General features: G+C 43.6%; 1 protein-coding gene across 1 annotated transcript; it reads right to left on the reverse strand.

The window, feature by feature from the left end:
* prdm15 (PR domain containing 15) lies at nt 1-26,790 on the reverse strand. Its single transcript, XM_037688142.1, has 23 exons — nt 26,760-26,790; nt 26,594-26,687; nt 22,245-22,398; nt 18,920-19,072; nt 18,721-18,829; nt 18,560-18,643; nt 18,190-18,381; nt 15,635-15,832; nt 15,394-15,488; nt 15,230-15,317; nt 14,947-15,114; nt 13,311-13,405; nt 13,072-13,203; nt 12,427-12,564; nt 10,908-11,071; nt 10,643-10,722; nt 9,505-9,624; nt 9,295-9,426; nt 9,070-9,153; nt 5,378-5,553; nt 5,202-5,282; nt 3,995-4,216; nt 1-844 (listed from the first exon to the last, which is right to left on the reverse strand). Exons 1-23 carry the CDS (start codon nt 26,788-26,790, stop codon nt 320-322), a joined length of 3,315 nt encoding a protein of 1,104 aa, XP_037544070.1. The 3' UTR covers nt 1-319.

Genomic DNA, 26,790 nt, shown 5'->3' on the forward strand with positions numbered 1-26,790 from the left:
AGTGGACCTGTTAGAACCAAAACGTAATCACAAAATTCATCTTTCTACTAAAACGTCTCGTCTTCTTTCTTCACAGCAGATTGCTCTGAAAACATGCATGTTTGTAAAGGCTGGTAAAGCGTGGGGATTTTCAGACGGTGCTTTGGTTTCGACAGGTCGGGGATCTTGGATCCAGGTGCCATTTCTCTAACGTTTTCATACATTATTGTTGTGTCTATAAAAACAGAAAACTAAAAATAAATACATCACATGGACTTCTTCAGGGTAATCAGATCAGTGTTACAGTGTGTGGGAGGTGACCTGCACCCCCTGGTGTTGCTCAGTAGCTGAACATCTGCTGTGAGCTGCTCTGCTGCTGGGTGCTGAGTGTCTGACACTGGCTGCTCTGCCCAGGCTCTGCACCCTGAACCACAGAACCCTCCCCCTGAGCACCATCCACCACAGAGGTGACCTGGTCCTCAGCAGTTGGTATGGGCCTCCAGGCCAGCGTCGGGGCATCCAGCTGGTGGCTCATGGGGTTGACCAGAGTGGTGAGGTTGATGAAATGGGCGACAGATTGCGGCGCGGCGCCACTAGTGGGCCCCACCGTCTCTGGGATGAGTTCTGTGGGCCGATTGTGGAGCATGGCGGAGCCACTTACAGCGTCGAAGGTGACAGTGAGGATGGAGTTGTCCAAAGTGAGGGGCCGGTCGCTGCCCGTCAGGTGGCCCACGGCAACAGGCTGCAGACTGGTGAACTGGGCAGAGGCGTGGCTGGTGATGGGTGTGACGGTGATGTTGGTCAGCCCCACTGAATTGTTGGGGGAGGGGGCTGATGGAGCGCTGGGGTCAGCCAGGACTACCACCTGAAACGGCAGCAGTCAGGTCAGACGCACATCACGAACAAAATAACTAAACCGTGCCGTACATTTATCCCCACACCACAATACACAGATACACAACATTACAAAACATGAACAAAAATAATTTATCTTATTGTGTCTTAAAAGCACCTGGACATGGGCTGCAAATACATGAACGCTCCTACAAGCACCCTGCAGATGTTGGATGCTGCAGATGTTGGATGCTGTCTATCATGGTGCACTAAGATTCATAACTGGCTGTGATTACCGTACCCACCACTGCACCCAGTATTCACTGGTTAACTGGTCACCATTAACTTCACGCAGACTCTCTCACTGGTACATCTTCATCTTTAAATCACTTCTTGGTCTGCTGCCTTCATACATCTCCTCCTACATGTCTCTGTGTGAGTGCAGCTACAGCGTGCGCTCTCAGGACATTATTACCTGCAGTGTTCCCTCAGTGTGAACTGAACTAGACAAAAGGGCCTTCTCCTACTCCGCTCCTGTTTCCTGGAAGATCTTGGAAAAAGATCTGAAGCTCTCGACCTTTGACCTCTCTAAGTGGATTCAAGAATCTGTTGGAGTCCTGGCAGGGACCAATGCAGACATGTTCCTGTTGTTAGTTTTCTACATTCGCCTTAGAATCTAGCTGTTTTTTTGTTACCTTTTTCTTTTAGCCATCCTATTTGTTAAAAAAAAAAAAATCTGTATGACTTTTTTATAACTGTCCATTGGTGTCATCTTTCTTTGTTGAAATCAGGTCTCTCTTGTAAATGAGTCCTCGAGGCTCAATGGGATTTACCTGAATAAATAAAGGTTGAATTAATGAAAAAAATCCATCGTGTTTCACTGAAGAAGAGAATGACAGAACTAAACTAATGGATGGTTAAATAATAATTTATTTTTATCTGCAGCTCTTGTGAAATCGTACTGGTCTGGAGTGGTGGACCTTTCCAAAGGGGGTCCAAGGAAGAAAAAAAAAAACTGGTAAAACGGCCATGTGAGGCGTGAAGGCTGGTCTGTGTTGACCGATTAAAAAAAAAAGTCTGCAAAGATCAATGTGGTCAGATCACAAACTTCATCCCTGTTTTTGTGTGGAGAGTCATTTCTGCAGAACAGCAGCCCATCAAAACGGTCCAGTGCATATCACAGGTAGAGCTCGACTGATATATCAGCACGGACGATATCTTAGGTTGATGTAGACATTTATGGACCTATCGTACCGGTGATAATTGGTCAGTTATGCACCAATATAAACACTTCTAATTTTCATCCCTAAAATGCTGAGCGCCAGCCGTGTCCTTACTTGCAAATGGTGAAATTGTACAATGTATCCAGCAGAGGGCGCATGCAGACTACTTTCAAGTCATGGCCGTTCACTTAAGTTTCACTTTCACATTCAATACAGCCGAAGCAGGGAGCAATACTGTGTCGCATATTTTGCTGAACAGAACATGATAAGTTTATTTTAACTGATCTGATGTAACTGACAAATAATCAATTCTCTTCAATCCTCCAACCCGCTTGTCATTAGTTATGTGCCTCTCAAGTTAGCAAGCTAATGTTTAGATAACCTAGCATAGGCTCTTGCCTTGTAAAACTTTATCCAGAACAACAAATGTAACGTAGAGGTAAAATGTATCAGTGTTAGTAACTTTATCTTTGTCGTCCTCAATGAAATGCATTGTTTGTCTGAAATCTTTACGTCTCTACAAAGAAAAATGAAACACTGCTGCGATCAATACTAGTTCTACCTTCACCAGACGTGACTGACTGTTTAAACAATGAACAGGGAAGGGAGTTTCTTTATTTAAGTTATATTTTTGTAATGCACTTGATGACTTTATGGTGAATAGTGGAGCATAGAAAATGTGAACGCACAGCAGGAAGACTGGTTCAACTCTTCAAGTGTTAAAACAAGTTTAAAAGTAGCTGTTTACTTGAGATTCTTAGGGGTGGACAAAGCTCAAAGGTTTTCAGCCTTTATATCCGTTATCGGCGGTCGACTCCCCTCCCACTATCGGCATCGACGACAACCATAAATGTCCATATTGGTCGTGCTCTAATCACAGGTGGACATGTGATTGTTAATTGTTCGGCAGCATAATGGATTAGTGGTTAGCACTGTTGCCTCACAGTAAGGAGGTCTTGGGTTCAATTCCTGAATTGAATCTTTCTGTGTGGCGTTTCCTCCGCATGTTTTCCTCATGTTTGTGTGGGTTTTCTCCGGGCACTACGCTTTCCTTCCACAGTCCAAAAAACGTGCACGTTAGGCTGCTTTCAGGCCCGGGGTTCTCTTGCAAAAGAGATCTGTGATCTCAGTGGGATATGACTGGTTAAATAAAAGTCAGTAAGTAAATGAAAATGTGACCATTTCACTGCCCGAACGGTTTGAGATTAATTTAGAATTAAAAAATTGAGTTTGATGTGTTGATAAATGCTCCCAGTTCTCATGACCTTAAACCAGCTGAGCACTTTTAAGATGCACACACAGGTCCCATTTGTTGCAGTCCCACTTCACTGTTTCAAATTGGAAAAAAACTATAATAAAACAAGGGTCCAAGTCAAGCAACCAACCTCTGTCAATAATTATTGCAAAGCAAAGACATAAATTTGCTACTTTTTCCCAGACATCTAATGTGGGAAAAAAAAATCTGTTTACAAAAAAACAGATTTGCTACAAGATCCATTTGTGTGGTTATACTTTTATTTTATTCATTACAATGAATGAATTTGATAAACTCAAATCTTTCACCACATTGTTTTGGTTCATTTATCCACGTTACATATCCAGAGTCTTACTGATTTTTATAAATGCACCTATTTCAGCTGTTTTGACTTCAGGGTCATTGATAAAAATATCTAATAATTTGCATCAATGAACCGGGCAGTGAGTGTTTGACTACAGTTTAAAGTATTTGTTTCTTTTAGTTTGGTTTCTTCTAAGGTCTTTTTACACGAGGCATTCTGCAGTGAGCTGCTGTCTCGGAGCATTTGGTTCTTCAGTAAGAAAAACTTCAGCTCGTGTTTCATTTTATTCTAACGGAGACCGCTTCACTACTTGTTGTGTTTTTTGGAAACGAGGAGAACAGACATTCATACGTATCTTATTGTAAAGTATCTCTCAGCAGGACATCTCGAGTCATCTACCTGTTGGATGCTTTGCACAGCAGAGCTCGTCTCCGTCTCGTCTCCGACGATAACGGTTCTGAATTCAGACAAGGATTGGTGCCTCGACTCGATGAAATCCACATACTCATCGGACTCGGAGAGCTCCGGCTCCACTGGAACTCTTTGCTTCTTCTTAAGCTGCCGGGAAGATCGGACGGGGCGCTCCTGAGACACGCCATCTTTCTCTAGGGACAGGGCGGGCTATGGAAACAGGTGAAGCATTGCAACACAGGGAAAGGTTGAAATTACTCTGAACCTGCAAATAAAGACTCACAATTCTGAATTTCAGAAGGAATATCTTAATATTTCTGCCAGAATAACCCTGTAATATAAAACTGACGACAACGTAAATGCTTGTACAATAGTTTGAACTGTTTGAAAACTTGGAAAGTGGAGTCGTATCAGAAAAGCAAAATCCTGTTTAAAAATGGAAAGAAAACATGAAAATGCTCCCATTTCAAAACTCCTGTCAGTTTTGCATTACTAAGTTAATCCACTGGATTACAGGAAGTGTCTCCAGGGAGCTGCTGCTACTTCACCCACAAACACCAACAGATGAAATGTAAAGAACCACTTGATAAAAAAACTCAAGACAGTCAAACGGTGATGAACCAGCGTTCACGAGCAGCTGTGACGTTTAAGACCAGAGCTGATTTCAGGTGGTGGTTACTGTTTGTTTAAACTGTCAGCTCACCAGCCTTGTAAACTGTTACTGTTTCTCTAAAGTGAGGTTGTTTAAACGGTAAATGGACTGAACTTATATATCTCCTTTCTATCTGATCAAGATACTCAAAGCTCTTCACAACAACCTGTGCCTCATTTACCTCCACACACATTCACACAGCACTCTACTACACCGCTACAAAGATAATCTGAATCTGTGGAGACTAATCAGAGCTATGAGGGGTTCAGTGTCTTGCCCAGGGACACTTCAGCATGTGACTGCTGGTGGAACTGAACCACCAACTCTCCCATTGGGGGACGACTGCTCTAACCACTGAGCCACAGCCGCCTCATAAATTGAATAAATTCCTCATTTAAAGAGCTGTCAGGTAACATATTTGTTGTTCCTAACCTTTCAATAGAACCCCACTTCAAAATGTCTGAACTATTCCTTTAAACTGACCCATAATCTCCTCCACTGCGTTTCATAGTTGTGTGACAAACATGACCGTGAGAAGCTAACCTGAACAATACTGACAGACGAGTCATTGAGCGTGGCGTTCTCCTGAAAGTCATCGAACTCATCCAGCCGGACCACAGCCACCTGCAGGCACAAGGCAGAGCGCCGTCAGCTCCTCAATCCTCCTGCAGGACACATCAGACCTGACGGGTGGCGTGCAGGCACGTCCGCGCACTCACGTCGGGGTGTTTGCGTCGCAGGTGGCGGTTCATGGAGGCGCGGGTTGACACTTTGGTCCCACAGAGGTGACAGGACTGGGCCTCCACCTTCTCATGGGTCAGGTGGATGTGTTTCTGCAGCATGTACTCCGTCAGGTACTTCTTATCACATGTTGTACACACCCACGTCTTACCCACTGCAACCAAAACACAAACAGCACAAACAGGTCGTTAAAGCTTCTGCATGATGGAGGCTCAGGCAGACCCCCCCGCCCCCCCAATAAAAATCTACAGGTGGACTTCAATAAATTACAATATCACTGAAAAGTTGATGTGCTTTAGTTAATTTAAACAGTAAAACTCATATGATGTACAGTATTGATCATTTCTGCTTTGTTTGTTTTGATTATGGATTTTCTCAGAAGTTTAGAATTTTACATAACACCAGTTAAAACTTATTAAAGTTTTTTAAAGGGCTCCTGTTGCATGGATTACTGCATCAGTGTGCTGGGACATGGAGGTCCTCCCAGAAGAGCTGGAGGAGGAGACTTTAAGGAGATGTCTGGACCTCCCTGTTCAAGCTGCTGCCCTGAGACCCGACTTCAGAACAGGTGGAAGATGATGGATGGATGGATGGATGGATGGATGGATGGATGCAATTACCCACAGTTTATTTAAATAAACTTAAACGAGAAGGACGTGATAATTATACAGACCACAGCGGAAAAATTATGAAAATATGATTTATTTATAGTAGTTTGCACCAAGCTGTAACAGATCTGATCAATTTTAAGACTGGAGAGTCAGAGTCAAGTTCTAGTTTGTGTAGGCTTCGCCCTTTAAGGCTGTCGCTAGTGGGTTTATCCCTGAAAACTTTGGTCCACGCCCACCTGCTGTGTGGGCCTCACCCCCGGTCCGTATAAATTACGGTGAGACCGGGTAATCGGCTCCCATTTTTTCTTCAGCAAGCAACCAGCACTGTTTTTCGAGAAGAAGATGTCCAGCACCAGCACCATCCACCTGTGCCCGTCCTGCCAGACCGGCTACATTTTGAGCTTTGACCGGCACGACATCTGTGAAGGATGCCTGGGTCCCCGCCATGCCGACCTCGCCTCCTCCTGCCGTCCCTGGGACCTCCTCCCTCCTGAGGAGAAGCAGAGACGAGCAGCCTTGTTCAAGGCTAACATCGAGGAGTGTTTTTCCGTGGCAGGGGATTGATCGTTGGACAACGCAACCGCCTTTTTTGACGCCGAGTCACGGAGTGAATCGGATGATTCCTCCAGAAAAGGTGCTGTCAGCAGCAGCCCCGCTGCTCGTTCCCTCCTGGAGAGTGTAGTGTTGGAACGGGGGGGCCGAGCGGATGCACTCTGTAGCACTTGGAGATTTTTGTTAATGAAAAGTGCGCTCCTGTGCATGGAACGCGTAATTACGCACACAGAAGGCTGAGTTGATGAAATGTTTTTTGGTGCAAGCGGGCGCTTCATATTGTGTCTGAATGGACCCAGTGAGGCATAGACTACATCCTGCTTCGCCTTTAACCCACTAAGCGACAGCCTTAAAGGGCGAAGCCTATACGAAATAGAACGATGGTTACGTTCTGTAACCACAGATTCTAGGAGTATAGGCGCAGCCCTTTAAGCTCTGGGCCTCACTGGCTCCTAAATGGCTGAAGAAAAAGCTATTTGGGAGCCAATTACCCGGTCTCACCATAATTTATACGAACCGGGGGCGAGGCCCACACAGCAGGTGGGCGTGGACTAAAGTTTTCAGTGCTGCGCGTAAAGGGATAAACCCACTAGCGATAGCCTTAAAGGGCTGCGCCTATACTCATAGAATCTGGGGTTACAGTACGTAACCAACGTTTTTTTATTGTCGTAGTGCAATCCTGTGCAAAAAGAAAAGGTCTCATATGAAAGATAAACAAATAGGATCCTTAAAAACAAGACAACAACAACAAGAGTACCGTATACCAAACTTTAAACGCCCAGCAACAAGGTATTATTATTATTACACATGAACCTATGGGAATGACCATGACAAGGAAAAAACTTGTATAACAGTTGACCTTGATTTGTGACCTTGACCGTGTAGCTGGGGTGATGAAAAGTGTACGCAACACTCGTTTAGTGTTATAAAGACAAAGTGATGATCGGTGAAGCCCAGCACGTCTTCACTGATCTGTTGTTCGTGCAGGTTTCAGGAGACTCTCTGTCCTGCAGCTGGACCTGGAGGAGCTGGAGCTCATTTTGAGAAAACGCGTTTCTCTTTTTACCCCTCACTTTAGTGAGTGTTCATACTGGACGGTGGAATTTAGATTGTGCAGCAGTAAGACACAGCGCTGCTGCATTCTGCTGCGCTACGGACATTCACACCTGCAGAACAGGATTATGGTAAGAAAACAAACAAACAAACAAACAAACAAACATCTGTCTACGGTAGTTTTTAGTAGTGAGGAAAAGAACTGTGCAAACGTACACAACTAACACCTCTGATAGTTGAACACACCGAGTGCCCCAACAAGGTCACTTTATGCCACAACCAGCTACAACAGCTAGCGTTTGTACTGTTAGCTGTAAGGTCAAGATTAGAAAACATCTAAATTTAAAATGGAGAAAGAAGAAAAATACATTTAGGTCCAAGACAAACTCCTGCTGATATACTGAGTTGGCAAACTAAAAGCTACCGTTGTTAGCTGCACTTTACTGTGGCTGAAGTTACACTCATTTATTAATTTTGTTTCTTCTTTCGGCTGCGCCCTTCTTCAGGGGTCTCCACATCGAAATAAGTCGCACGAAGACATACCAGCTTTATTTATAGAGCACTTTAAACACCTACAGGACCAAAGTGCTGACATGGCAGTTATTCTTATGCCGCTGTCCTTCCTGACACAAACGAACCACCGAGCTACCACAGCCTCTGTGTGGAGCAGAGCTGCCATCCGGGGCACCCAGGGGAGCAGGTGGTGGGGGTTAAGGGCCTTGCTCAAGGGCCCAGAGTGGGGCAAATGAGGGTGGAGGCAGGTGTGGGTGCTTCACCTATTCCACCCACATTTTGATGTTGTCGGTACCGGGAGTTGAACCAGCGATCTTCCTATCACAGGCCCACCTTCTCTAGCCTCTGCGCCACCACTCCCCCCCAAATTATTTATTCAATAGTATAATACATGCGTGTGCTTTCAGGTGCAATGTCCTGATGCATGCTCAATAATCCAGGTAGTAAAATCTAAAAAAGTTCAATCTGGGCCTCTGGACATTCAAAAAAACAAAACAAAGCAAAACAACAACAAAAAAATGTGAATAGTAAACAGCCATCAGGTGCTAATGACCCATTGTTAGGCTGATGGTCCTTCTTGATCATGTGATCAGCTGGTTCTGGTTGTCAGCAGCAAAACTGGTTGATCCACTCTGAGAAGGTGCTATTTAAGAGACTGAGCTGAATACAGCACCTCAGACTGAGGAAGTCTTCTGGATGAGAGACGAAACGTTTCTATATATTTTTGTTGTTTTGTTTTTTGAGTGTCCAGAGGACCAGATAGAACTTTTTTGGATTTCAGGTGCGATGTTTTTAATCTGCAGGGAAATCTTGAGCCTCACTCCTTACTCTGTTTGAATAATTCTGCACAACATAAATCAGTTTATTGCTCAGATTGAAATTAGAATAATCCAAAATTGTGCCATTCCATCGCAAAATCACGCTTCTGGACCGGAGCTTACCTGTGTGGATGAGTTTGTGCGTCTCTAAAGTTGTTCTCTCACTAAAGGTCTTTCCACACAGCTCACACATGAAGTCCTTTATACCTGCAGAAATGGTGGGACGACAGAAACGGGTGAAAACAGCGACTTCCTGTGCAGCTCCAAGACGAGCATGTCTTCTTACCACAACGTTTAGATTAGTGTCCCTACATGTTTGATTAGGCTGCAACACAAACCGTCACTCACCTGTGTGTCTCTTGTAGTGTTTTAACATGTTGACTTTTTGGGCAAACTTGCGATTACATTCCTTGCACTCGTATTCTTTGATGCCCTTGTGAAGCTTCATGTGGTGCCTCAGAGCATGCTTGGTTTTCATGCCTGCACAAAGAATCGTCATGAAACAACCGCTCTGCAACGAAGCGGTAACGAGCTGCGACGCAGCACGGACAGCCTGACCTTTGCCACACTCTGCGCACAGGTAGTCACGGTTGTCGTCGTGAACTCTGAGGTGCTCCTTCAGCATGTCCTTCCTCGCAAACGATTTTCCACATTTGTCGCAACAATGACTCTTCACTCCTGGATCGTTGCAGAAAAGGCAACAATGTGAATTATAAAACGTAAACCTGAAAGACGTTTCATGGCGCCATCAAAGAAAGAAACGACATTAGACTTTTCTTAGCAATATCTTATAATAATTTCACCAAATCTGTTGTGTCACTAGGCCTGTCACGATAACAAATTTTGCTGGGCGATTAATTGTCTCAGTAATTATTGCGATAAACGATAATATCATTTGAAATTTGACAATAATTAGTAATTATTGTCAAATTTAAGAAGAAATGTTGTCAATTTGTTGTGAGTGTAGCACCTTTTTTCGACCACTGGATGGCAGTATAGGACTGTTTGAACAGAAGGATGGATAGTGAGGGAGCGAGCAGCGTGTCTTTAAGAAAAATAAGAGGGAGGCCCCTTGACGTGACATGGGCTGACTCTCTTTCCTTTAATCACTTCTCAAAATGGTGGACGCTCGGTGTGGTTTGAGCTCTTTAGCATTTTTCACACAAATCTTTTAATAATAAAATCAGTAAATAAGTTCTCAGCTTCTTTTTGCAGAGAAAAACAACTTTTTACACGAAGGCACGGGGTTCAACCGTGAATTTTGGAGCTTCGACAAGACAGAGGTTTTTCCCGAGGTCGGCCTGCTAGCTTAGCTCGTAGCTTAGCTTATTTTAACGATCCAAAAACATAATTTTGGACGGTTAAAACAGATTTTAAAGAGAAAGGGAGGGGTCAGTGAAGAGCACCGGAGTTGAGTCTTTTGTCCTCCAGTGTCTTCAGTAGAAATCGAGATACTCGAAGAAACGATAAAGACGATAAATGAAAATGAGAATTTTCATTTATCATGTGATTCATCATCATTTATCGTGTGTGACATGTGATGTAATTGATTTATTGTTTATCGCGACAGGCCTATGTTTCAGTGGTATTAATTTTTCTACATATTACCCAGAACAAATGTTAAAACCTCAGGGCTGCAACCTCATCCCATCCAAACCTATATCTCATTTTACGGAGGTCTGCGGGCGCCCCTCACCAGTGTGGATAATCTTGTGCCGTTCCAGGTTACCAATGCTGTTGAAGATCCGCCCACAGATTTCACATGGATGAATGTACCTTTGGGAAGAACACAGAGTTGTAGTTTTCTACCACAGCAATTGTGTTTCAAATCGGATCTTTGAGCCAAAGTGCAGACGAAAAAAAAGAAAAACATTTAACCTAAATTTAATCAGCAATGACATCTCATGTATAAATTATTAGATGAAGAGATTTAATGGCAGCTGCATTTCCTGTTGTCTTACTTCTGCACTGCAGGGTCGGGCAGCTGCTCTCTGTGGATGACCAGGTGAGCGTTGTACGTGGCCTTCAGTGCAAAGTGTCGGTTACATATTGCACAGCTGTGGCCTTTCTCCTTGTGTTGCTCTGTGATGTGCTTCAGGTATTCTTTGCCTTTTGCAAATGACAGCTGGTAGACAGAAACATTTGTATTATGCACTGACATATCACTCCAACTTCACTTTGGAGTAAACTGTTTGGGGAAGAATCAGTTACGTGTTGTGTGTTTCCTTGACTGATGAAGCCTTCTGGATGGAAGGTGAAACGTTTCAGCAAAAAAAGAAACTGTCCAGATGACCTGACTGAAAATTGTTGGGTTTTATGGATGGAATTTCTCGGTGCAGCCAGGCAGCAGAGGGTTTCCGGTTCGGTGGCCTCAGGATTCCATCTCTGCTCTTTGCAGATGATGTGGTCCTGCTGGTGTCATCGTGCCGTGATCTCCAGCTCTCACTGGAGCGGCTCGCAGCCGAGTGTGAAGCGGCTGGGATGAGAATCAGCACCTCCAAATCTGAGGCCATGGTTCTCAACCGGAAAAGGGTGGATTGCTGTATTCGGGTCGAGGGTGAGGTTCTGCCTCAAGTGGAGGAGTTCAAGTATCTCGGGGTTTTGTTCACGAGTGAGGGAAGAATGGAGCGTGAGATTGACAGATGGACTGGTGCAGCATCTGCAGTACTGCAGACTCTGTACCGGTCCGTTGTGGTGAAGAGAGAGCTGAGCTGTAAGGCAGAGCTCTCTGTTTACCAGTCAGTCTACGTTCCTCCCCTCACCTCTGGTCATGAGCTCTGGGTAGTGACCGAAAGAATTCAATTCAATTCAGTTTATTTATAAAGCACCAAATCACAACAAAGTTGTCTCAGGGCACTTTGCAGGAACATTCCCATACATAAAAGCCAATTAGTAAAGTTCTCTATCTAAGGAATCCAGCAGACAAGTTGAATCTTGGCTTCGTCTCAGTCTCCCATCCTGAGCAAGCACAGTGGCAACAGTGGAAAGGAAAAACTCCCTTCATGAATGAGATCATGGATACAGTAGGTTGAAATGAGTTTTCTCCGCAGGGCAGCTGGATTCTCCCTCAGAGATAGGGTGAGAAGTTCAGTTATTCGGGAGAGACTCGTAGTAGAACTGATGCTCCTCCACGTTAAGAGGAGCCAGTTGAGGTGGTTTGGGCATCTGGTAAGGATGCCCCCGGGCGTCTCCCTGGGGAGGTGCTTTGGGCATTTCCAACTGGGAGGAGACCCCGGGGAAGACCCAGGACACGCTGGAGAGACTATGTCTCTCGGTTGTCCTGGGAACGCCTTGGAATCCTCCCAGAAGATCTGGAAGAGGCTGTGGAAAGAGCTGTCTGGGCCTCCCTGCTCAAGCTGCTGCCCCCGCGACCCGACTTCAGAATAATCGGAAGATAATGAATGGATGGATTGTGTATTTATTATGTCATACAGAACAACCACACCTTGTTTTGTAACTGACAAACACAAAGATGCTTACTTGACATTTCTTGCAGTTGTACTTGTGGTGCTCAGGATCGATTTCGTCATCGTCGTCTGTTTCGTCGCTGTCACTCACCGAGATGCCGATCTTACTGATGAAATCCTGCCTCTCCTGCTCATCCATTAAGGCGATGTCCTGGACCCAAAACAACTCCATGAGCACAACACGTTTAAGAGATGTTGAGTTTCTGCTAAAACTTTTGTTACTGATTTTATATCTTTGCATGCTCCTTTGATTACAGCACATTGTCATCGTAACAGTTTCTTCTATGACTGACAGGGGTCTTAGTAAGTGGTCAGCATGTGGTTTCAGTAAACTACGCCATACCATCAAAGACGTATACTTGAAATCATTCGAACAGTTGAGGAATGAGTCTCAGCTTCCTAGTACAGATTTTTTCAGACACCTTCAACTGGTGCCTGGTTTATTGTTGCAGTAAGTTCTGAAACAGCTAACTGAAAGCTGCTACACGTTCGTTAACTTCACAGTGTCAGATGTCAAATATGTTCTCTCTCTCGTTTCTTTTTCAGCATAGTTCATGCACCGGACTGGGGGTTACTGCTGGAGGATGTCATGACCTATAAGTACATGTCTAAGTTTGTATGAGCTATGAAAACAAAATACAAATAAAACTAGTCTCACCTTGAAGTGCACGTGAATGTGATCCCGGAGGACGTCCACGCGGAAGAACTTCCTGCCACAGATCTCACAGGTGTACTTCTTATCACCATGAGTCAACAGATGTTTGTTCATGTTACTCCTGCAGGAGAACACCTGGACACACAGGAAGTAGACATGTCAAAATAAAGTACTTGACGTCTGCGCTGGATTTAGAGGAAGTATTTGAGATGCTGCCACGGTGCAGAGGACTGAAGGCTCACTTTGCCACAGATGGGGCAGGGAGACGGCTCCTTCCTGTACTTGGTCCCTTCTTCTTCGTTGGCCTCCAGCTCCTCTTTTTTCATCTGTTTTGGTCCTGTCCACATGAACAAGATGCTGAGGTCACGGTAAGTTTACCTTCTTTCTGCCACTGTGAGGCAGTGCTAAGAACACGTGGAACAACTTCAGCTCAGACATTAGAGTAGTACAAAAAGGTTCAATCAGGTCATCCGGACAGATTATTTTTGGGAGAAACGTTGCATCTTTCATCTGAAAGGTTTCGTCACTATGAGGGTTAGCTCAGACTGATGAAGTCTTTCGGATGAAAGATGAAACATTTCTCCCAAAAATAATCTGTCCAGATGACCTTTTACATTTATCTACTGTTAGGAATAAAATAACCTTTGAGGATAAATTGTGGAAAATAACATAATATGGGGTTGGTGAATATAAGGTGGACTTGTGGAAAATAGATCATATAAAGATGACTAGAATATCTGCCAGATGTGTAAACTAAGCCATAAGCTGATAAATAATATATTTTTAGTGACTGCTAACTTTTAAAATCAATCATGACATGTTCTGCTTGCAAATTCAAGGATTCAAGGTTCTTTATTAGTCACACACACGTGGGACCTGTGGTGGAACGAAACTGTGTGTACAGGGTCCCAGTTACATCCAGCAAAAGTATTCAATTGTAAAATTTGCATTTAAGCTCCAATTAACCAATTAAGCTCCCTCCACTTCCTTTCGGAAATTTAAGCTTCTTTCTACATTTCTTTAGCTACTATTCAGCTGTTTGATAGAAAACCTAGGATAACTGCCATTTTTAGAGCTATTCAGCTGAAATTTGGCGCGTTGTTAGCTGACAACAACCCTTAATAAAATCTGACCGAATAACAAAAATCCAAGATGGCCGCCCTAGCAAAAAAAGGAAAAAAGCTATAAATCAGCCAATTTTAGTCACATTGAGCTGAAAGTTGGTGTGGTGATAGCTGACAAAGTTTCCCATAAAATGCTGCATGAAAATAAAAAATTCAAGATGGCCACCTTAGCTAAAAAGGAAAAAATACGATAACTCGGGCGTTTTTAGAGCTTTTCAGCTGAAAATTGGTTTAGCGGTAGCCGAGAACAAACCCAAACATATGGTACTGTCAGATCAACAGTTTATCTTGGCAGCAGCCTGGCAGTCCATTAAATTAGGAACAATTGTGCACGTTCTGCTTCCTTCTGATATTTGAAGCTACTTTTCAACTGTTTTCTTGATATTCTTAAGCAAGAAGCATTCACACTTGCATTTTTGCAGGAAACGCACATTGTCTATGCATATTATAGTTTCCTTAAACTATTCCGTATGTTTTTTGCAGCCATCTCCTCAAAAATCACCACTGTATCACCAAATCTGTGCAATGTGAAATCGATGTAAATGCTCCGGTTTGTAAAAATGCGTTTGCATGAAACACTCAGAAAAGTTAGATGATTTAGGAAGTCATTTTAGCCTTCGTTAATTCTTCGTAACACTTCTACAGAACGATACTTCAGAATAGCTCAACTATGCCTTTAAGCTGGAATGTTTCTTTTGCCGTTTTCTCAGCACCATTTCTGTAGAGCTGCTTGCTGCGCCGTCACAGGACTCACCCACACTGTGCCTCCTGTGGTGCTCCTGCATCACGTCTTTGCGGTAGAACATTTTGTTGCACACTTCACAGGAATAGAGCTTCTCTCCGTGCTTCTTCTTATGCTTGGACAGGTTGCTGTTGGTGGAGAAAAACCGCGAGCAGATGTCACACTGGAACGTCTTGTCGTCTGGACATGAAGGGGAAACAAACAAAAAAAAAAAAACATCCAGCAGGATCACATGAGGCATGAACGTGATGCACAACTGTAACGAGGGACAAAACGTACAACGAGACCCTCCCACCTGTGCGACAGTTGTGAAACTTTAAAGCATTTTCCAGGCGAAAGGATTTCTCACATATGTTGCACTTATATTTATAGTCTTGGTCAGGCTGTTAGGAGGACATGGAAACATTATTCAACAGAACGTCTGAAAGCTTTGAAACTTAAGTTTGGAACGTGACTCACCATGTTCTTGCTGTGCTTATAGGAGATGTGCTGCTTCAGACTTTCCTTCCGGCTGAATAATTTATCACATTCATCACACTTGAACAGCTTATCACCTGGACAGATGCAGGAAGGAAGACTCTGATTTAACACACACACCTGCTCAGCCTCTGATAACCAACGTTTAACTCTGCCTGCTTGGACACGTGGAGATGATGAAGTCAGTTCCATGTAGAAGCTGGACTTCCTGCTGTGCACCCACCATGAGAGCGGACGTGTCTGTTCAGGTTGCTGCTGTTCTGGAACACCTTGCTGCAGAGGGAGCAGCGGTAGACCCTCTTGTGCTCTCGAACTTTGTGCCTCTTCAGGACAGGAGCTCGGTCTGGAGAACCCAGCAGTCTGCTGCTGTGTGTCGCCTCTGAAGCCCCCGGCTCCAAACCCTGCTCTCCAGGCTTCACATCTGCACACATCAGGAGTCAACAGTCTCAAACAGGCCAGCAACAATAAGCAGAAACTAGGGTTGGGTATGCATCATCCACTGCAGAAGGTCAGAGAGCAACGCTTTTTCCTGTGTCTGTTCATGCGTCCGCCTGTTAGCAAAATATCTCACGAACCAGTGGATGGATCTTAATGAGTTTTGCAGCGTAATCATTAAAAGTGCATCAACAGCTGATTAACTTTTGGAGTCAACCTGATTCAAGATGGTTTCCATAGTTAACTAACCTTAGAAAACACAAACACACACATCTTATTCAAATTCAAAGATACAGAGACAAGGTTCAGTGTGGTAGTAGCTGAGAGTCATCCTCAACACATTCTGAGTGTGAACACATTTTCCAAGAACTTGCAATATCACGAGATTGTGCACGTTAGATTTAAAAGGTTTCACCACATGGTTATAACTGCATCTCTTCTTCTTAGATGGTCTTCGTGAAAAACTCTGAAAAGCATCGATGTGCCTTCAGAGGATGCTTGGGCTAATTTAGGGGTGTCCAAGGTGCAGCGAAAGGGCCATTTGTGGCCCTTGGAGTGATTTTGTGCGGCCCACGACAGCAAGTAAAGAATGATATACAGCAGTCCCTCGCCAAGTCGCGGTTCATTTTTAACGGACTTGCTCTATCGCGGATTTTCAAAGTAATGGACGTGACACACAATTAATTGGCCGATTGATGGATGAGCTGCATGATCAGCATGGAATTTTTATTTAAAATAATTATTGTAAATTATTTGGCACCTGCTGCATCTTTGTGCAGCCCAGAGCTGAAGGAGAAGCTTCCTCCTGCAGCGTGTGATGAACTCCAGTCTGCAGCGGAGAAGTGGGCGTGGCCAACAGCGAAATCACGACATTCCGTCTCTTTTAGAGAGTTGGGGCTACTGTAATTTCAGCGTGCAGGCTTAGTTCAAAGTTTGATGCAGATGCACATGTTCAAATTTTATGACCATGCATATATATATATAATTTTTAGGTTTAAAGGAAAACAGATGAGCGAAATCTTCTCAAAATGTGCAATATTAGATACAATACTACCTATAATTAATATAATATAATTACCGGTAATTCTACTTATTTATTTCAATTTCCTGTACAAAGCACCACAAACCTTTACAGACTTTTACCAAAAGTAGACTTTTGAATAATCATTCATAAACCTTGACTAAATATAACAAGTGTTTTCAAAGAAAATAAGTGCAGTTGATTTAATCGTGAACAGACTGGAGTCGTTTTATGTTGTCGTTTCTAAGAACAAATTAAAAAGTACTTTCCGAGTACAACAAAACAAAAGACCCAACAAACTGAAGGAATTGAATACACTTTTTTAAACAAGGTTAACATTTACAAAGCTTTTTATGTACATCCTTCTTCACCAAAATAAGTATGTTTGTCCTTTCTACTAAATATTGTTCATAAAAAAAATCTTAAATAAATTTTTTTGTGGCCTGCAAGTACTTGGATAATCTTGGACTGTATATGAAAAAGTTTTGACACCTCAAAACGAAGGAGCTCTATGGTCGTTTGTTCCAAGTAAGGCCCGTCTTAAGTAAAGGGTCAGACTTATTACAGTAGTCCCTCGCTACTTCACGGTTCGGTTTTCGTGGACTCGCTCTATCGCGATTTTTCAAAGTAAGAGTGGACATGACAGACAACTGGCTGACTGATGGATGAGCCGCACGATCTGCATGGAATTTTTATTTAAAATGAATTATTTTAAATTATTCAGCACCTGCTGCACCTCTGTGCAGCCCACACTGCAGGAGAAACTTCCCCCTGCAGCTCCTCCTTCCTCCTCTGTGATCTCCGTTCTGCAGCGGAGAAGTGGGCGTGGCCAAGAGAGCAAAGTGCAACCGTGGCTGAGAGGAGGCAGAGAGCTGAAATCATGGCATGCTGTGCTCTTTTAGAGAGTTTAGAAACATTGTTTAGAATATATATATATATATATAATAAACTACTACTTACTACTTGTACTACTATTCTTACTTTGCGGTTTTTCACTCATCACGGGACTTCAGGGTACGGATCCCCCGAGATAAACGAGGGACTACATGTTAATGTCCCATATGATGAATATATTTAGATACTCGGGGAACTTGCCTAGGCTGTGTGTACTGAAAAACTGGAGCCTGAGAACTCCTCCTCTGCCTAATAACAGCCTCTCTCATTAAACAAAGATGGTCTGACAGTCCTCAACTATGTGCCTCTTGTCTTATCTCCTATATCGTCCTATACCTCGTCGAGATACAGGTGAACTTCTGAGTCTAAAACTCAAATCACTAGGACATACAAGATGTTTTTGGTAAGTCTGACTTATTGTTTCTTACTTTTGTGTTTGTTTCTGGCAGCAGCAGCTCCGAGCCTGCGCCCCCTGATTCTCCTCCCTCGGCCATGCCCTCTCCTGCGGACTGGCTGAGCTGCAGGTGTCCCTTCACCCTCGTCGTGATCCCCCAGGCCCTCCTGGGGTAGAAGTGAGTTGGCTGCTGCTTTCACCTCGCCAACATGACCTAGAGGGATGTCTGTAATCAACAGAAATAAAGGAAATGCCTCAGAGCGTGCATCCATGCTACTGGGTTCAACTCCTGCAGGACAAGGTAGAAAAACACATCTCTACCAGAAAACATGACATCTTCAGAAGCATGGCGACATTTCTTGTTTTATTTTATTTTACACAATAGATGATGGGAATGATCCTACCTGCATGGTGATCCTCAGCCACCTGGAGCAGGGAGACTTCACCTTCCTCCAGGCTCTTTAGTTTAGCAGCTGAAGATGCTGGGCCTGTTTCAAAGACACAAGACAATGTTGTATTGGCACCCTGCCACACAGCTCGAGCTGAAACATCTCAGCCATTCTACCTGGAGGAGGCAGTGGGGGCTGGAGTGGAAGCTTTAGCATGGGTTTCTCCATCTTCTTGGCATAGAAAGCTCCATACCAGACTCTCAGCTCTGATCCTGGCAGCACGTCCTGGGAAACATGCAGCACAGGGCAGCAGTCAGAAGTGTGAGCCACACGGCCAGCTACAGGGAATCAGCAGTCGAGATGGGACCCAGGTACCTGGGAGGTGTTGAAGTAAACACCATCGTCCTGCTGATAAGCAGTCAGATTCTGGTGTGTGTGGTCGGTGGCGGGTCGCACCAGCATCATCCAGTTACAGTCCTCCTCATTGCTGCTGTCAAAACACACCACAGCACCATTTCTCTGGAAGATCTGCCAAATAAAGGAGGAAAGATCAGGAAAAAACCAAGGAGATAATGAATGCATCACTTATCTCAGGGCTGCAGAGCGCAACCAGTTTAGTCACACTGGGACTGCTTTCCTTGTTGAACTGGTGTGTTTAACATTTCCTTGTCTTAACATGTCCTTTCTGGCTCACACTCATCTAAGGGCTCTTTCTCTGAAAGGTAAAACCCGTCAGAGGCTCTGACCGACCGACCAGATGGACGGACGGACGGATGGACAGGGGTAGATGCGGTTGAAGTCACGTTTTACAGAAATACAACTTGTTACAAGCTAAATATTACCATGTATCTAAAAAAAAAAACCAAAGATGATTTTGTGAAAAAACAAAAAACAAATCACATTGTACTGCGTTTATGACTATACAGAGCTTACAATTTACTGAAGGGTGAAAAGAATAACATCTGTTTTCCATGTATTAAACGACCTGTAAAGGGAAGGGAAGCCTGAGATTGTCATCATTGTGTTTCTATACAATGATGAAATTAGTTCTCTGCATTTAACCCATCACACCTGGGATGCGCCCACGTGGAGCAGTGGGCAGCTATGCAAGCGTCCAGGGAGCAGATGGGGATTGGGTGTCTTGCTCAGAGACACCACGACACGTGGGAATGGATGGGAGTCGAACTGCGACTTTCTGGTCCCTGGTCGGCTGCCTCTACACCATCTCTACCCCCATTTAAACATGTAAAAATGTCCATCCGTCCGTCCATCCATTATCTTCCGCCTATTCTGAAGTCAGGTCGCGGGGGCAGCAGCTTGAGCAGGGAGGCCCAGACATCTCTTTCCACAGCCTCTTCCAGCTCTTCTGGGAGGATTCCAAGGTGTTCCCAGGCCAACCAAGAGACAGTCTCTCCAGCGTGTCCTGGGTCTTCCCCGGGGTCTCCTCCCAGTTGGACATGCCCGAAGCACCTCTCTAGGAAGGCGCCCAGGGGGCATCCTTACCAGATGCCCGAACCACTTCAACTGGCTCCTCTCGATGTGGAGGAGTAGCAGTTCTACTCCGAGTCTCTCCCAAATAACTGAACTTCTCACCCTGTCTCTGAGGGAGAGTCCAGCACCATGCGGAGGAAACTCATTTCAAACCGCCTGTATCCGCAAGCTCATTCTTTCGGTCACTACCCAGAGCTCATGACCAGAGGTGAGGGTAGGAACGTAGACCGACTGGTAAACAGAGAGCTCTGCCTTAGAGCTAAGCTCTCTCTTCACCACAACGGACCGGTACAGAGTCCGCAATACTGCAGATGCTGCACCAGTCCATCTGTCAATCTCACGCTCCATTCTTCCCTCTCTCGTGAACAAAACCCCAAGATACTTGATCTCCTCCACTTGAGGCAGAACCTCACCCTTGACCTGAAGACAGCAATCCACCCTTTTCCGGTTGAGGACCATGGCCTCAGATTTGGAGGTGCCGATTTACATCCCACCCGCTTCACACTCGGCTGCGAACCGCTCCAGTGAGAGCTGAAGATCACGGCACGATGACGCCAACAGGACCACATCATCTGCAAAGAGCAGAGATGGAAATCTGAGGCCACCGAACAGGAAACCCTTCGCCAGCTGGCTGCACCGAGAAATTCTGTCCATAAAAGTTATGAACAGAATCGGTGACAACGGGCAGCCCTAGCGGAATCCAACTCCCACCCTGAAGGGGTCCGACTTACTGCCGGCAATGCAAACCAAACTCTTGCACTGCTTGTATAGGGACTGAACAGCCCGTAACAACAGGCCTCCAATCCCATACTCACGGAGCACCCCCCCACATGACTCCTCAAGAAACCTAGTGAGGGTAAAGAGCTGATCCAGTGTTCCACGGCCATGACGGAACCCACATTGTTCCTCCTGGATCTGAGGTTCGACCAACGATCGGACTCGCTTCTCCAGTACCCCTGAACAGACCTTACCAGGGAGGCTAAGGAGAGTAATGCCCCTATAATTGGAACACACCCTCCAGTCCCCCTTTTTAAAGATGGGAACCACCACCCCAGTCTGCCAGTCCAGTAGCACTGCTCCCTATGTCCACACGACGTTGCAAAGGCGTGTCAGCCAAGACAGCCCCACAACATCCACAGCTTAAGGAAATTAGGGTGAATCTCATCCACTCCCGGAGCCCTGCCGCCTCTGAGCTTTTTAACTTCCTCGGCGACCTCAGCCACGGTTATGAACAGATCAACCCCAAAGTTCCCCGGCTCAGCTTCCTCCATGAAAGACGTGCTGGTGGGATTGAGAAGGTCCGAGAAGTATTCCTTGCACCTCCCGACGACATCACTGGTTGAGGTCAACAGCACCCCACCTTCACTGAATACAGTGTTAGTAAAGTGCTGCTTTCCTCTCCTCAGCCGCCTGATGGTTTGCCAGAATCTCCTCGGAGCCGACCAAGAGTCTCTATCCAAGGTCTCACCGAACTCCTCCCACATCTGAGCTTTAACCTCAGCAACAGCCAAGGCTGCACACCGCTTGGCCCTCTGGTACTCCTCAGCTCATGTTTAATGTAAAGATGTTAAAATATATGCTATTACAAAATGACGTATTGTTTTAATTTACCGTCATTGTTAAACTGAGTTTACCTAAAACTGTATTAGTCTGACAGCTTGTTTATACTGACTGGATCACAATTTAATTCAGAATCTTGCTCTTATGGTCGTCCAAATGGTTCTGTCTCATATGGTATTTAAGTACAGATTAAAACTTTATTCTGCATTTTACTAATATATTGCAGTTATGGTGCTTGAACATTTGCATCATCTATGTCAAAAACATAAAAACTGGGGCTCCAGACTGACTTTTTACACTGGTGCTGACTAAAAAGGAAGAACATGGACGTGGACATGGATCTACAGGTAATTATTAAGTATCTGAGAACAGTGAACACTTTGGTGTCATTTGTGAGGGTTTTAGTGGTCAGGCATTTTAAACATCAATAGCAAATGCAAGTTAATGCAGAGTTTGTTCTTCAGTTGAAATAAAGACAAACATTTACTTTTATTCCCGTTATATTGATATGACTGATATAATAACACGGTTGTCAATGAGGGTGAAAACGTTGGTGCACCTAACTAAAAGAGTTAAACACACCAGTGCAACAAGTTTGTCTGGAGCTCTGCATTTTAATTCAGTGCGGTTAGAGTCCATTAGGTTGCACCTTCAGAGGAAATGCTCCTTCTTTGTCCAAGACGGGGACTCTCCTAGCCTCAAAGGGTCCAAACCGGGTCCTCCTGACCAGCCGGCGCAGTACAAACACCCCTTCCTCCCCATCAGCCACATGTCTGATCTCCAGGCTGTTAGGAAGAGATGATCTGATGCAGGACACAAGCAACAAAGTATGAACATTAAAAAGCTTAAACCCAACAAACATCGCTGCAAAAACCACAGCTGGCTCAGTAATACCGAGAGAGACCAGGGAGGCCAGAATATTTTTACCCTCCTGCTGTCCTTGGGTCAACACAAGTCTCGACTCGGTTTTAAAACTGGTCATTTTGACCCACAGACAGCAGAAAGGTTAAACCTCTTGAACTTATCTGCATTTTGTCAAGTTACAACTGACTTCAAAGTATTTTACTGGAACTGTATGTGAAAGACCAACACACAGTATCACATAACTGGAAAATCATACATGGCACTCAGTTTTTAAATAAAAATCTAAAAAGCATAGAGATCATTTATATTTAGCCCCCTTTACTCTGACACCTTTACATAAAATCTAGAGCAACCAGCCATCTTAACGAGCCACCTAATTAGTAAAGAGTCCACCTGAACGTAATTTGATCTCAGAAATCCAGCTGTCCTGTGAAGGCCTCAGAGGACCCGACTTTGTTGGATTTTTTTTTACCTGGATTATTGAGCATGAACTTTGATTCCTCAGAGGTTTGTTAGAGAAAAGTATCATGAAGAGCAAGGAACACACAAGACAGGACTGGGATACTGTTTTTGAAGCAGGATTAGGTTGTAAAACATTATCCTAAGCACTGAATATATTGTGGAGCTCCATTCAATCAGTCATTAGAAAATGTGAAGAGTTTAACGCAACCTACCAAGACACGACTAAACTGACCGGCCGGCCAAGCAGAGCATTACTCTGAGAAGCTCATGGTAAGTCTGGAGGAGCTGCAGTGATCCACAGCTCAGGTGGGACATTCTGTCCACAGGACAACTATTAGGCATGCACTCCATAAATCTGGACTTTATGGAAGAGTGGCAAGAAGAAAATCATTGTTGAAAAAAGTTATAAGAAGTCCTGTTTGCAGTTTCTCTCAAACTATGTAGAAGACACAGCATACATACAGCTGCTCTGTTCAGATCAGACAAACTAACGTACATCGCCCTGAACGCACCACTCTTACTACAAAACATGGTGGTGGCAGCATCATGCTGTGGGGAGGCTTTTCTTCAGCAGGGACAGAAGAGATGGTCAGAGCTGATATGCAGATGGATGGAGCTAAAAACAGGATAGTCCTGGAACAAAACCTCTTAGAAGCTGTAAAAGACTTGAGACTAAGTCAGAAGTGCACCTGCTGGACCCGAATCCCCCAGTCAGAGCTACAATAGATCAAAACATATTCATGTGTTAGAATGGACCAGTCAAAGTCCAGACCTAAATCCAGCTGAGAACCTACGCCCTCTGGAATCTGTCCCCATTCACCGATTGAGCTGCAGCTGTTTCCCCAAGAAGAATGGGTCAAAATGTCAGTCTCTATACAGGTGCTGGTCATACAATTAGAATATCATGAAAAAGTTGATTTATTTCAGTAATCCCATTCAAAAATGAAACTTGTATATTATATGCATTCATTACACACAGACTGATATATTTCAAATGTTTATTTATTTTAATGGTGATGATTATAACTGACAACTAATGAAAACCCCAAATTCAGAATCTCAGAAAATGAGAATATTGTGAAAAGGTTCAATATTGAAGACACCTGGTGCCACACTCTAATCATTAATTAACTCCAAACACCTGCAAAGACCTTTAAATGGTCTAACCAGTTTGACAAGGCTGTCAACAAGGAAGAGGGCCAGCAATGGAGGAGGGGGCGTACCAAAGAGACCATCTTATCACAAGCAGAACTGGTTTGTTCCACTTTGCAGTAAGCTGTTGGGGGAAGAATCAGTTGTGTTGAGTGTTTCCTTGACTGATGAAGCCTTCTGGATCGAAGGTGAAACGTTTCAGCACAAAAAAAAAAAAAACTGTCCAGATGACCTGATTGAAAAATGTTGAATAGAATGAATTATGTTATTGAGCCGTTTACATGCGTAATTTATCATTCTCAACTGGAATATTTCCAAACAACATGAAAACAGCCAAGGCAATTCCTCTTTTTAAAAATGGTGAGAAACGTGTGTTTAACAATTGCAGACCAATATCCTTGTTGCCACAGTTTTCAAAGATTTTAGAGAAGTTATTTGTGATTAGACTGGATCAATTTATCGATAAATAGAATATCAATATGGGTTTAGACCTAAAAATTCTACATCAATGGCTCTCATGGAATTAATAGAACAAATGTTGATCAAAAAAAGTATCGTGTCAGTATTTATGTTGATTTAAAGAAAGCATTTGATACTACTGACCACAGTATTCTTCTTGAAAAGCTAAATAAATATGGTATTAGAGGACTACAGTGGGTATCTAGTTATTTAGACGAAAAAACAGTTTGTTCAAATAAATGATGCAAGATCTGAACTTTGTAACATCACATGTGGAGAGCCTCAAGGTTCTGTACTTGGACCCAAGTTATTTATTTTATATATAAATGACCTGGTTAATGTGTCGGGACTGTTTAAACGTGTTTTATTTGCAGATGATACTACATTTCTTTGTTTGGGTAAAGATGTAGAACGAATGTTGGAGTTGGTACAGACAGACTTTGTAAAAATACAAAATTGGTTTCAAATTAACAAATTATCATTAAATTTGGATAAAACAAATGACATGATATTCAGTAACAGTAAGAGAAGTGTCGATGCTCCATTCAGAGTCGATGGTGTTGAGATTTGTAGAGTCGGTGAGGTGAAGTTTCTGGGTGTCACTGATGAAAAGCTGACATGGAAACCTCACGTAAATAATTTAAGAACAAAAAAACCTAAATCTATTGCAGTACTGTACAAAGTAAGGGAGTTACTCAATGATAAAACACTGTTTATGTTGTATAATGCAATAATTGTCCCACACTTAATTTACTGTATTGAATTCTGAGGTAAAGCATGTAAAACTATTACAAACACTATTTTTATTTTACAGAAAAGAGCTGTAAGAATTATCACTAGAAAATATTATAGCCATCCATCAAATACATAGTTTTATCAGCTGAAGATATTCAAATTATATAACTTTGTTGATTATAATATTTTACTGTTTATGTATAAGGCTCACAGAAACATACTACCGTCTAATATCCAAGTGAATTTAGTTAAAAGGGAGAGTTATTATCTCAAGGTGATAGATGTTTGTGAAGCGCTGGTTTCGTACCAGTTTGAAGGAGCGGCCCACTATAATTCAGGGAACAGGACTGGTCTGAAGGATGATGTTAAAACTGCCAGACCTATGAAATGAATACATTTCTAATAATAATAATTATAATTAAAAAAATAACTGAGTGCAGAACTGCCAGGACCAGCATCATGAGTGAATTTGGGATCTGGTGTGACCTACACAGGAGGACCCAGGCTACATGCACACACGACCGTTACTTTATCTGTTCATCTCCCCAGGAGAGCGCACAGCAGCAGAAAAGAATTAGAAGAGGCAGTGCTTTTGAAACCTAAAGTAAATTAAAGAAGGTAGATACATGGAAAACAACAGAATAAAACCATGAGCACACCTGAGCGGAGCCACAGACTGGTCCACGCCGCACTGCTGCAGTAATCCAGACAAAAGGAGCTACAACGAAGTACTGATGCTGCACATGCTCATGGCCAACATTTATAAAAATCATTTTTTTATTGGTCTTAATATTCTAATTTTCTGAGATACTGAATTTCAGATAAACATTTGAAATACATCAGTCTGTGTGTAATGAATGAATATACAAGTTTCACTTTTTGAATGGAATTACTGAAATAAACTTTTTCATGTTATAATTTTATGACCACCTGTATGTACAAAGCTTGTAGAGACGAACCCAAAAAGTCTTGCACCAAAAAGTGGTTCTACAAAGTACTGACTCAGGGGCGTGTATACAAACGAACGCCACACTTTACAGATTTTTATTTGTAAAAAAATAAAAAATAAAACAAGGAAGCAACAGGTTAAGGAAATTGCTGAATAATTCTCCTCCCCGTACATAATTATTCACTACTTTACGTTGGTGTACCATTTAAAAAATTCCCTGTGAAATACTTTATTTTGTGGCTGCAACGTGATGAAGTTTCTCCAAGTGACTGCTGCAGTTGGAATAATAATAATAATATGACAAATAATAATCTGCACTCGTCATTAAAACGTTTATTCGAGCTCAGGCTGGTTGAAGACCCCCAGCTGTCACTCACCGAGCTCGGCTGAGGACGAAGGAGTCTGGGACGGTGACCAGGGGCCCCAGCTCGGGGCACTCGGAGTCATGGTACTGGCCACAGTCCTCACACCCTGTGGAAGACATCACATCAGTCATCAGTGCGCGCGCACTGTGCCACAGCTGCAGGAGACGTTCATACTCACAGATGAACACATCTGGCGTCTGTTCAGCCAT

This window comes from Nematolebias whitei, chromosome 14 (genome assembly GCF_014905685.2).
Source record: "Nematolebias whitei isolate Nwh7 chromosome 14, NemWhi1, whole genome shotgun sequence".
NCBI lineage: Eukaryota > Metazoa > Chordata > Actinopteri > Cyprinodontiformes > Rivulidae > Nematolebias > Nematolebias whitei.